At 36.0% G+C, this 13611-nt stretch overlaps 1 protein-coding gene across 1 annotated transcript; it reads right to left on the bottom strand.

Annotated features, from left to right (window-relative positions):
* Positions 1-1024: 1024 nt before the first annotated feature.
* Positions 1025-11277, bottom strand: wfdc1 (WAP four-disulfide core domain 1). The gene is made up of 7 exons (XM_084124964.1): positions 10817-11277; positions 3976-4171; positions 3688-3771; positions 2260-2400; positions 1999-2049; positions 1831-1894; positions 1025-1718 (listed from the first exon to the last, which is right to left on the bottom strand). Exons 1-6 carry the CDS (start codon positions 10934-10936, stop codon positions 1836-1838), a joined length of 651 nt encoding a protein of 216 aa, XP_083981090.1. The 5' UTR covers positions 10937-11277; the 3' UTR covers positions 1025-1718; positions 1831-1835.
* Between the last annotated feature and the right edge of the window lie 2334 nt (positions 11278-13611).

The raw sequence follows: 13611 nt of genomic DNA, 5'->3' as shown, positions 1-13611 counted from the left end.
TATATTATATTATATTATATTATATTATATTATATTATATTATATTATATTATATTATATTATACATAGTTGTTTGTATAATGTTTAATATTTGCAAGTGAATGAAAGAGTGTGATGTTAATGTTTCTTGAAGAATACATTATGCTAGTGATGTAAGCTCTCTTGAATGATCAAATTATATAATAAATATTATAAACATGTAACATTAATAATATAATTCATGTAATGTAATAATATATATATATATAAGGTGCCAAGGGAGGACGGGAGATATAACAATATGGTTATGCAAACAATTATGGCTTCACAAACTTTTGTGATCTTTATAGCTTTCTTAGTCTCATACTGTCCATGTACAACAGGGTTAAGCTCGAGTTAAGCTAAACTTTGCAGGACAGTGGCCCTCAGTTGCCCATCTCTGATGTAGCGTACAACCCTACAGTCAACAAAACTAAACAGTCTTATAAACTTGCCTTTATGAATGTGAAATTTGGTCAAAATATAAATAAATTAATTAAAAGCACTTTTCATCTTCGTCATTATAATTAGTGAGGTAGCACTTTATTTTACAGTCCTGTTCCCCATGTACGTATATACTTATTATAGTTATTACAAAAACTGGGTAATAAAGGTACTAATCCTGAACCTACCCCTAAACCTAACTTTAACCCATGTAGACAGTTACCGTATATTAACCAATACTTTCACTGTAAATACACATACTGTAAGTGCACCTATACTGTAAAATAAAGTGCAACCATTAGTGAAGCTACAAAGTATATTTTCCCATAAAATTGAGAGAGGAAATGAATGCATTTTACACCACAATATAACTAAATAAATGCAAGATGGTTTCATTATAGTTATTACAGAACATACTATTCATATTTATAGCTTTTTAATTTTCTAAATAAAGATTTGCTGGATAAAATCTGTGAATAAAATTTGAAGAGGACATCTTTCTTCATTACATTCAAACCCCACTAGCACCATGTATAAAAACATAATACGACACAGATATATTTAGTCAACTGTTTTATTTGGAATTACAATGGAGTAATATGCAGCACCAATTTCAAATGTTTTGATTTATTAAAGTCTGTGGCTTGTCCCACTTGTCAGTCTCTATAGCTTATCAGAGAGAAGTGGAGAAAACACAGACCTGGACAATGAGTCACAGGCTCAGTAAACAACAATAACCGCAGTTATAGTTTGAAGCACCATATGAAAAACAAATATTGTATAGTGATGGAGCACAGCTAGAATTTAACTGTTGTTTTGGTTATGGTGAAATAGTCGAGACAATCACCTAAACACATGATAAAAAAAAAAAAAAAAAACAAGAGTTCAGACTCAGCAGCATAAAAACCACACAAAGTATTATTCTCAAAACTCTAAAACATAGTTAGTTCTGAGGGAATGTGCTTTTTACCCAAAGTATGCATACATACTATAAGACAGATATTATTGTATAAGCTCTTTGATAATTTCTGTGTTCTGTTTTTGGCTTTTGTAAGAGGTAGGAAATTTTAGCTTTCCGTTTCTGTCTCCATATTAAGCAGCCAAGAAAAATAGCACCAGATATGAATTGATCTCTGGTTTAAGCTGAAGAGAAAGGCTTGTCCAGTTATGCTGGATTTGATGGGTGGGGTTCAAGTATAAGAGTCAGTGGTTACTGGTTACTACCGTCCTCTAAAATGGAACCCACATTCAGTCACCTAAATGAGAAAAAAGATAATGCCTCTTGTAAAACAGAAATGACAAAAATTAGGATTCAAAAGTTGGGATTCATATGCATGCAACGGTGAAACTCAACTAAACCCATCTCACCTGTCTCAACCCAAGTGCTTGTGCGGATGTTTCTCATAGCTCACCGCATTGTTGGAGTTACTTCCTGATGAATAAAGATAAACTCATTGTCAGTCTATTATTAATGGCTGCTTTTATTCTCCCCCTCCCTACAGCTGAAACACAAAATAAATTGGTGGTCATACTAACCTAAATAATCCTTGTAATCTTTGAAGGACTTGTGTCTCAGGCTACGTCCATCTAGAGGGAGAACAGTTAAATGTGTTTATTGTATGAATATTTGATTTAAATATATTAATTCAATCTGCTGTTGTATTTTGAATGTAATCTTGCTTAGGTGTTTACTGAAACAATGTTTATAACCACCATACTATAATGTAAAACACATGTTTGAGTAGACAGAGGGATGGATGTATGAATCAACAACTGGATGGAGGAGCCCTTTCAGACCTGAGTTTCCACGCTGTTTGATGCACTGGCCTCGGTTTGGGATCCCAGCAGAGGGGTTTCCTGGGTTGATGATGTGGCACTCGTAACCAGTTGGGCAGAGCAAAGGCTCATCTCCATCCTCTGTGGTGCTGCAGGCCTCAGCTACACATAAACACAGTCAAGTAAGTCACTAGTTTGTGCATGTATTCAAACAAGTTACCATTGTATTTATGCTGCACAATAGGTAATTTGTATTATTATTGGAACATTGGTTTGAGCACCAGAATGTTATATCGCGGACAAAGTGTGCATGTAACCCTTGTTCTTTAATTCGTGATTTGGTAATACTGCCAGTAAAGCACCTGCAGGTGGCAGTGTCACTGCTAGGGATGTATATATTGAGGGGTCAAGGTTTGGCTGGTTAGCATGGGCCAGTTAGACCATTTATTCCTCCAAAAAAAAAAAAAAGAAAAAAAAAAGTTAGCCAAAACCCTTTGACCCCCTAAAATTTCCAATGTTGGTTAATGGTCACATGACATGCAGATAAGCAAATAAAAATGTTATATAACGTAACATAAAATATTAAATCGAAAAATCGAAAAAATGTATTTAAGAATAAATATAAAATCATTTTTTATCAAATAAATATGTCTATAATATAAAATAAAATATATTATAAATTATATATATATATATATATATATATATATATATATATATATATATATATATATATATACATATATGTTTTTATATGTATATATGTATTTGTTTATATGTTTTAAGTTATTTATTTTATTTTAATACTTTTATGATTTAATTATTTATTAGCCTTTCATCAACTCACGAACGCCCTGCAGCTCAATTTTCGAAATGTTCTTATTTTTGATAGATTTTTGGGTAGCACTTTATTTTACAGCCCTGTTACGCATGTTCCATACATGTACTTATTACAGTAATTATAATAACTGGGTAATAACAAGGTACTAACCCCCTGAACGTGCCCCTAAACCTAACCTTAACCCGTTACCTTATTGCCTACTTCTTAGGTAAGTACACTGTAAGTTGCCTACATGTAAGTGCACGTACTGTAAAATAAAGTGCAACCGATTTTTGGATATGAATAGACCTTGTGCAGGGTAGCGTTATATTTAATTGTTGACAAGAATAAAAACGAAGCTGTGAGGTAGAAGTGTTCAGCTGATGAAACATCTTTCCAAAAAACTTTCAGTACACAAAAACTCCATAAAACAGGTTTGAAAGTTGTGAGTTGTGAAAATTATGTGATCTAGGACCTTTATGCAACACATGTACCTTGTTTTCATTCACGTTAAATTCAATACTATTCAGTACTCTAATAAGATTTCTTAATATTGCTCCAAACAACAAATATTGGTAAGTCATTCAGTGTGCTGTCACTCTGTGCACTAATTCATAATCGATACTCACCCTGCAGAACCTCCTCTGGTCCATCTAAAAGCCAACCGTTCCCTCCTAACCACCGCGGCTTGGGCTGCACCAACCAGTCCAGCACTGACCAAAAAGCAATCAATACACATTATAAGCATGGCCAAAATTACTCATGATTTACCTTACACACCCTGCTCAGTAACTCACACCTCATGAGAGGATCAATTCATTGTAAAATCCATTTGCTCTATGCTAAAGCAAATGTGTGTGTCTGTGGGGTTGCTTGTAGTGATTATTGAGCATGCAGATCACAGTGTGTTTTCTCACCGGGTGGAGGTTGCACTGACTCCAGGCAGGCGTAGATGCAGCCGTTGTAACAGCACCGTTTGTGTCTCTCACACTCAGAATCTGACCGGCAACCCGGCACCTCACAGGCCCGCTCAGGCAGCATCTGGGGCGGCGGGGGACAGCGGTCGTTTTTCTGGTGCTGAGTGGTCTGGGGATGGTTGGGGTACTCGTAGTCCTTAGAGAGACAACATATGTAAGAGGTAATATGGAAAAATAAACCTTCACACAGGGTGATCAGGACCCGTAAGCGATTTCTGAGAAATGCTGTTGAAAGTGGATCGGACTGAGCACCACAACACACTTATAGCCAATCAGCAGTAGGGGGCGTGTCCACTCATGATGGGGGAGGAGAGAGAGCGAGCAAGAGGGAGATTTGAAGAAAGACTGTAGAAAGAGAGATGGCTGAGAGACATTACAATAGAAAAGGTCAGAGGAATATCACTGTAAAAAGAAGGGTTATGATCAGACGAGAGCTTTAAGACCCGCGTTATTATTAGAAAAACTTTCAAGCACTGGAGAGAGCTAAGCGAGAAGGCCTGAAAACGGACACAGAGTTCTGCTTCATACGTGAGTAACATTGGTTTTGCTATGTTTCACAGAATATGCTGTTGTTGTAATGTTAGATAGTAACAGGACAGTTTTGAGTGTCATTGTCTGTCTGGAGCTGGTGTGCTGCTGCCGAATAACAACAAACTCTTGCTTATATATACTCTTGTGTACTGTGTGTTCGTTTTTCTGTTCTTCCTTGTCGTACGTTAGGCATCTTTATTTTTTTGCAAAGCATTATTTTATTTCTCTTCAGCTAAGGAGACATCCACTCTCGCATTGCGTGTTCGTGCATTTCAGGGGCGGAGCAATGAAGGGAGGGCTGTGTTTGTTTGGGTTGATTTCAAATATTAGCTGTGTTTCTCAGAAATCGCTTACTGCACCTTTAATGTACAGTGAGCACATTAATCAGAAATGCTGTTTTGGGAAATTAAAAATAAGTTTAGGTTTTTGTGTATTTTATTTTAGTTCATTTTTTTTATTTATGGTTTCAGTTTGAGATAATATCTAATAAGAAAAAGAAAACACTTTGCAATCGGCTTAAGCGGTGTGCTAAGAGAGACACAAAATTAGCATTGGTTTTAGTTCCCTGGAAGAGCTGTCAGAAATACAGTGTTTCCAAGGACAAAGTTTTATGTCTCTTATAGCCCATGTTCAGGAACATAATACCTCTCATACAGATGCTGGGTAAGAAAAAAGGCTTTTCATTCAAGTCTGGGCCTTTCTACTCCATAGTTTTCTTCCTCCCATGGGTTCTTCAATGGGCTCATAGATCTGCCTGAGCCAGGTTTCAGTTTGCACTAGAGGTACTCTTTAGGGGTGAACTCTATTCTGAGTCCTCCTCCATTCTCTCGCTCTTGCTTTTCTTTGTACACCCTTTCTTACCCTGGCCAAGTATATACTAAAATGCTGCTGAAAATCCAGCCCAGAGCTGTTTAGAAGGCAGACCAGCTTCATTCTTCTCCACAGCGTCTTTTATTACAGCCCAAGTCGAAATGTGGCTGTGATTTTGTTTGCTAATTAAATTATGGGTTTGTGAACTGCATGCATCTTAAAAACTCAGCATGTTCATTGGCAAGTTTGGAGCTTTGCTTTCGAACAGACTTTTAAAATAAAAGCAAATGTCTGGCATGAGCCCATTGCGGTTGTTTTTGCAATTAGGTTAGATTGTCTTTTTACAGAGTATAAGAGCAATTACTGTACACGGGGTCAGTAAGACTTAATGTTTTTGAAAGAAGTCTCTTACGCTCACCAAGGCTGCATTTATTTGATCAACAATGTGTGACATATTAAGACAATTTAAAATAACTATTTTCTGTTTTAATATGGTTTAAGATTTATTTCATTCCTGTGATGGTGGAGCTGAATTTTCAGCATCCTTATTCCACTCTTCAGTGTCACATGATCATTCATTCATTTTAATATGCCGATTTGGTGCTCAATTCGTATTATCAATGATACAAACAATTCTGCTTATATTTAGCAGACACGTTTATTTGAAATATACGTAAAAATAAAAGTCTTTACTCTCTCATTTAATTCATTTAATACATCCTGGTTAGAATCAGTCTGCCTTTGTTTATTTAACGTACAGATTATATTTCCTCAAGAGGAAGTGGAAGTGTGCTCTTCCTGTCTGGAATAGGTCCCCCGATGCTATACTGTATATGTCTTTCTGCTTATCTCTCCCAAATTCTCTGTTCCTGCTTATCAGATATCACAACAGTTTGTTCTGGTCCTCTGATTTGATCGGACAACGATGCTGATATTTCGATTAACAACAGAGATCTTTTTACCGTTTGATGCTTCTTTTGCTAGTGTCTTAACACAAATGCAAGCAAAATATTGTAAAAGAGGTGTGTCTGGTGAACAATGAGTGTACTATTAACTGCCGCATTTAACTGAGAGCAGCCTATTATTTTAATTTCACCAATGCTGGGTTAAGCACTGCAAAATTACACTCCCTCATCCCTCCAGAGGCCACAAAACATCCTTTACTTCCCATTTAAATTGTAACTCCACCCTGTTACTGCTCAACATCCTTCAGGTTCACTGAGTTGAGGCCCCTATTAGTATGGACAATACAGTTTGAACTAAATACATGTTGACATACTTAGCACTCTGTAGTGTGGCCTTCTAAGCAATCATTAAGATAATTACAAGAGGAAAACTAAATAGCCCCCTTTCCTCTCTCTCCATGTTCCTCCAATGTGCTGTGATTTAAGTCTAGACGTCTGCATGTTAATTTCCTGCTGAGTTCTGGGTATTTTACAGCTTCTTAGGTGCTTCGGAGGCTTGGCTCAGTCTTAGTTGAGCTGAGTGGAGTGAGTAGGATGGGGTCTGTATGATTGGCAGATCTGAAGATGGGAACCGAAAGCTTGATGAGAGAAAGGGTTAAGGTCACTTGTTTCAGTGTTTCAACTCTTTTCCTGATAAACTCTTTCCTGATTATGGTGCTAAGCTCTTTGAAAAAGTTTAGCAGTCCCTTTATGATGTAGACTATTTCGGACTATCGACATGCCATGAGGTTGGTTGAGGTAAATTGTACATTAGCAAGATTATTTTCCCTTCCCCTTAAACTTATTGTAGTATGTATCATTTAAATGAATGGTGATGTGCATCATGTAATGTCAATTGGTGTAGATTCTTTATCAAACATGGGTTTTGAACATATACCAGCTACACATACCTTGCTGTAAACATCCGCACCACACTGCCTAACAACCAATTAAATCACCAATGCCCTAGCAACCACCCAGAACACACAAGAAACTGCCTAGCAGCCACAATGTAAGTAACACCCTAGAAACAGCCACCCAGAACACTCCAGCAACCATATATCAATGCCTAAGTAACAACCCAGAAAACTGCCTAGAACACCCTAGCAACAATACCTTGTGCCGAGTTTTACTGAGTTTTGCTATTCACTCTCATTTTCTTCAGAAACTTGAAGTTGAATGACTATGGCCTGTTTTATTCAATAAGTTATGACAAAATATGTTTTTATATTGCTTTAACTCATCAAAATGTTTTCAATTTGTTTTATGTTATACAAGATTCAAATCATTTTTAGTTAGGCAGCAACTTTTTTTTTTTTTTTTTACAGTGTAATGGGTAGGTAAAATAAAGTTCTTAATGAAAAGTTCACGTAGGCTATTTTATCTAAACATTACATTAATATTTTATAGGCATGAGAATGTTTTTTTACAAAGCTTCTGCATCTATAGATTTTTTTTTTTTTTTTTTTTTTGTGACTATTAAACATGTTTATGTTTCATTTTCCAGTGAAACTGCTATTTCTATCTCAGCTGACTGGGATTACCGTTGAACGCCCTCTGCATCAGAACACATGACTGCTGTACAACTGCTTTAGCTTGAACTCATGTTGGGTATTAGCTGGAGTTGAAACACCACAACAGTCAAATTCTTCTTCAAGAACTTACTTATAAAGATAATGATTCCCTAAATGACTGTCATGCAGTTAGCTTCTTTAACACTGGACAATGAGAAGCTTCCAACAAGTTCCAGGGTGTTAATCAAATAATTTAAGCTCCAAATTAATGATTAATATCTTGCAAAAACTAAAAATGTATGATTACTCTTGCAAATGTTATTTATGGTACAAAACATTAACAGCTCCATCAAGTATGAAATAACCTGCCATGCAAGCAGATACTGCACTGTTGATTTAGAGTCTAGAGCAAATAGAACCTGAAAGAGGAAGACAGACACTTTGCATCGCCTCAGGACGTTGTTGACAGGTTGCTCTAAAACATCTGTCATCATCTGTCAGCTTTTTAACTGCTCGCCCTTGGCTTGTTAATCGTCACTGTGGACCTCAGATATTGATGGGGTTGTGAGGATTCAGCAGAGTTGAGATGACCACTCACATGCCTTTACATGTCCTACAGAGACACAGACTGAGCTGTTATATGCCGTAAAAAGCTTTGATTCCACATTAGTCTTTTGTGATGGCAATCTTTACAAAGATGAATGAGAAATGTTCAGCTTTATAATCATGCAATTTTACTTTAGCAATCCAAACCCTACGAAACAAGCTCATGGATTGATTACATTCTGAATCAGAGTAAAACAGCCACAAGCATTTTTTAGCACAAATGCTTTGAAAGGATAAATAACCCATGGTTGTTCGCAGTCACGAATGAGCTGGGAGCCAGCTGGACAAGGATGGCTTTTGGACTGCTTCAGGCCCACCCAGAAAATACAGAATGCTTGCTCAAACCCACTTTCTCACTACTCCAACAAAAAAAACAGTTCATCTACTTTTCTGACTCGTGTTATTGCTGTTTTTTATGTTAAGAGAGGTCACATCAGTGGAATGATCTCAATTTCCCTCATTGTGAACCTAATTATTATTCATTGAACGCTGTACTGTCTATACCCATACTTCATCAGTTCACACCAAGAAAGAGAAAGAGAGGACAGCTAGGGAAGATAGCAGATGTTACTTGTCATAATGCCTAATGGAAAGATACATTAACAAATAAAAATGAATGAGAGGACTTTTAAAGACAAAATCAGAAACAAGACAGCTTACATAACATGATACAAATAAGAGTTACTAGAAGATTACTTTGGGCACGCTCCATTTCATGTGGCATGTGAATGGATCCGTTTGTAAATCTTGTCAATCTTGAATTCCACAGAGGAGCCGTAATGAGAATAACTCTGGAATGCAGTCAGTTGAGAAGGGATATCCATCCAGTGCAAATCCATCTTGCCATCCCTTGTTAATTGTTATTAATCAAACCCACACTTATCGGGACTAATGAGCAGAGGGCCAGAAACCTGCTGCCTAAAGTCCTTATGTGCTTCTGTTGCACACACAGGCCTATACTGTCTGAGTATTCGACCGTAGGCACAGCAACTCCACTGTCACAGAGTCACAGAGACACAGTGTATTCATTTACTCCCCCAACACTGTATGGACCTAAAAGTCTCACAGATGCCAACCTCCGCCAACACTGCCTTCACTAACAACAAAGGGCCAAAGTGTACCATGGTATTACCATTTTCCCCTTCAAACGTACATCAGATATCATACAGTGCACATTTGCATACTACTACTTATTTGAAGTCGATGGTAATCTGAAAATAAAGTCTTAATAAAGTCTAAAATAGTCACTGTAAAAAGTGAACAGTTGGATCAACTTAAAAAAATTACTTCAATTGGTAACACCTAAAGAAATTAAGTTTTCTCAACTTAAATTATCACGTTTTTCACGATAAAATGTGATAATTTAAGTTGAGAAAACTTAATTTCTTTAGGTGTTACCAATTGAAGTAATTTTTTTAAGTTGATCCAACTGTTCACTTTTTACAGTGATAGTGACATGGCACCATGGTAATTCCATGGTAATTTATTAATTAAATATTTTAATTAATAATAAAAAATATATAGATAAATAAAAATATAAAATATAGTATAATTATAAATGGATCTTTTTCCTGCTCAGCACAAAAATGTTTTCCATTCCATTCAAAAAGTACCAACAAAGTGACACTATAATGTCTTTATAATGTAATTTTTGTAATAGTGATACCATGTTTTTTTTATGTTTACCATAGTGCCGTGCAAATATCATAATAAATATGGTGAGTGAATAATGCCATTCAGTACCATAGTATAGACTATACCATACTGTTTGTGGCCAGTAAGTTTTATGTTTATACTTTTTTAAGAAGCATTAAATGGATCAAAAGTAAAAGACATTTCTAATGTTACAAATGGTTTCTATTTCAAATAAATGCAGCTTTTTTGAACTTTCTATTCATCAAAGATTCCGAAGCAAAACGTATCACAATTTCAACAAAAATAAGCAGCACAACTGTTTTCAACATTGATATTTATAAGAAATGTTTTCTGAGCACCAAATCAGCATATTAGAATGATTTCTGAAGGATCATGTGACTGAAGACTGGAATAATGATGCTGAAAATTCAGCAGGAATAAATGACATTTTAAAGTAGAAAAAAGTTATTTTAATTTTAATTTTATTTCACAATATTATATTTTCTTTCTGTATTTTGATCAAATAAATGCAACCTTGTTCAGCATAACAGACTTCTTTCAAAAACATAAAAAAAATCGTAGTGTACATTAGTGTACTGTATATTTCTTTCACTCACAGGAATCGATTTTAATTTAAAAAAGCGACCACTTATCAAATAAATGCAGCCTTGATGAGCATAAGAGGCCTCTAGTGTCCAACCAAAGTGCGTGCACACACACACACACACACTGAATCCTCACCTTTTGGTTGAGTCCCCTCTTCCTGATCATGCGTGCATTCCCTGAATCAGATGCCAACAGCAGAAAGAAAAAGAACAGCACAACCGGCACAAACCCAGTCCGGATCTGACAGCCCGGCATGGTCCCGCTCTTTCAGCCTGACGCTCCTTCTTCTTCTCTCCCAGGAATCCTCAGACTTTTGAAGTTGCTCCCGCCGTTCAAAACTTTCTAGTTGGACGTGTTTATGTTGTGACTTCCTCCAGCGTTTATGTGCGTTTAAGGTCTCTGTCCTGTTGTGGTTACATAAATTCTTCTACAGGAGAGTTTCTAGTGCCATAAAGAGGAATAAAACCTGCAGAGAATGAACACAAAGAACACCACAGCAGGAGTGAGTGGAGGAGAAGTCAAAGACAAAAAAAAAAAGAGAAAAAGAGACAGCTGTCTGTGCATCGGTTATTCTGAGGAGAGGGTTAAATGTGTCTACTGACACGAAAAAGCACATGGTTACTCAGAGAGAGGGAGGGAACGAGAAAGAGAGGGAGGGCGAAAAGACAAAGTTGAGATCCTTTCAAAGTTGAGAAAGAGTTTTTTCTTATACTTTTCCTTTGGCCAGGCATCTTTATTAATGTCATTTTATGACAGTTTTCAGGCCTGATACACAAACTTGTGTCTGCATCTAGAAAATACATCTGCGAAATATTCAACAAAGCAAAAGTACAGTAGAAAATCTCATACTTCACATATTTGCTTTTGTCTTAAGGAAATGTTATTCCATTATACTGAGGTTTATCATGTGATCTGTGAGTGTGTGTGTGTGTGTGTTCATTTCCATGGGATAAAACAGACTGGGCAAACCAACAGAAAGAATGAAAGCATGTGGTGAATTCTGAGGAAGGGGCCACTAGTCTTTGAAATTTCACGTTCCCTCCTAAAGTAGGACATCCCGCCTCCTGCCCCACACTCTCTAGCGTGTGTACCCCTGCTACAGGGGCTGGGGGGAAAAAAACGAAGGAATGCTAAGTCCATTTTAACCTTTAACACCAATGCTTTTACTGGACGCAGACACTTGTGATTATTTTAGGGTTTAGAAGACATATGCTTACAGAATATTCCCAAAGTGGAAGAAAATTTGTCCAGAAATGTTATTATATCCCAGGTAATCTGTTAAAAAACAACAACAAACACATCACAACATGTCTGTTTATGGCATGTCTTAAATTTTAGGACTATGTTGCAAGGAATGCAACAGCGTTAGTACAAGCGGTTATAAGAAGTTATTACAAGTGTTATTAGTCTAGTCAGGTATTTATGAACTTTACACTACGCACATTGTGTCATGTGCAGTTTTTTCCAGTCCTTTTATGATATTTTTTTCCATACACAAATGAGTTATTAAGCTATAAAGCTACTTAATTACTTAATTTGAACTTTCATTCATGTAAATGCATTAATGTAAAAATCACTAGAACAATATTAGTTGTCTGCTGACTAAATTTTTATTGTTTGCTTATACAGGTGAAACTTGAAAAATTTGTGCAAACGTTCATGTATTTCAGTCATTCAACTTAAAAGGTGAAACTAATATATTATATAGACTCATACATGCAAAGTGAGATATTTCAAGCCTTTATTTGTTATAATTTTGATGAATATGGCTTACTGCTTATGAAAACTTTCAAAATTTCTGAGATTTTGAATGTAGGGTTTGCATAAGCTGTAAACCATCATCAAAATTATAACAAATAAAGGCTTGAAATATCTCACTTTGCATGTAATGAGTCTGTATAATATATTAGTTTCACCTTTTAAGTTGAATTACTGAAATAAATTAACTTTTGCACGATATTCAAATTTTTCGAGTTTCACCTGTATTTGCGTGTTATTAATTTTTGTCTGTATATGTCTGTGTATGTTACTATGATATTTTTTTAATAAATGTTTGTTTGGTAGGTGGTAAGGAACAATAGATGAAAATTAGTCTTGCTTCTGTTAAATGAATTAAAGAACGAATGAATTTTTTTTCTGTTTTCAAAAAATTATTAATAAGTTATCTGGTATGATTAACAGCATGTAAAAAAAAATCTGATATGTTTTTAAATGTTCCATTCACAATTATTTGCTATGGCCCAGTACTTTTTCACTCAAATTCATTTAAACTTGAAGGATTAATGAATAATAAATGTAAGAAAGAAAAAAAAATCTGCATAAAAACACCTGCATGGCAATGACTACAATAACTGAAGTGAATGCACATGTGGCATCTGATGCGCAGCTGTTCTGATTCTTTTGATCTATGATTTTTGTAAAGCTTTAATAGAATCAGTCTCCAACCTCTATACGATCAGCAAAGACCAGTTCAGGAACACAGCATGTTTATAATGATCATAGACTATAAATCTGAACTGCCCAACATCTTTCTCAGCATCTGTCGAGTAAACAAGAACCACGTGACAGTAAAATTCAAGCTGTTGTGTGAGAAAAACCTCAGCAGTTTTCTGTGCTTTAATGTTGCTCGTACTGCAGACCTCCAATGTTCGTGGGGTTGTTGCCCTTTTATTATCTGTACAACATGATTGGTGTATTGTGGAAATAAGCTTTCATGATTTATGTGTGGATGAAAGAATATAGGGGCCTGACCTCACTGTGCTCCGGAAAGAAAGAAGATAAATCTGGAAGAAGAAATGCTATGTTTCTTTTTCTCTCTTTTTACATCTCTCCCTTTGAAACAAATACCTTTGATTCTTGCATGTAGGTGCATGTAAGTGATGTGGGCTTGAGTGTGTGTTGTCAGGCACTTGTACACTTGAGTGTTACGC

This window comes from Abramis brama (genome assembly GCF_963993115.1).
Source record: "Abramis brama genome assembly, chromosome: 9".
NCBI classification, from domain to species: Eukaryota; Metazoa; Chordata; class Actinopteri; order Cypriniformes; family Leuciscidae; genus Abramis; species Abramis brama.
The sequence above is the reverse complement of the archived record's forward strand: the minus strand, read 5'-3'. Positions and strand labels throughout refer to the sequence as shown.

Excerpts from the sequence above, each read along its gene's own strand:
- wfdc1 (XM_084124964.1), bottom strand. The coding sequence starts at position 10,936 with ATGCCGGGCTGTCAGATCCGGACTGGGTTTGTGCCGGTTGTGCTGTTC. Across the intron at positions 3,772-3,975 it reads GTCAGTGCAACCTCCACCCG|TGCTGGACTGGTTGGTGCAG; the intron begins GTGAGAAAACAC and ends CTTTTTGGTCAG. Across the intron at positions 2,050-2,259 it reads CAAACAGCGTGGAAACTCAG|ATGGACGTAGCCTGAGACAC; the intron begins GTCTGAAAGGGC and ends TTCTCCCTCTAG.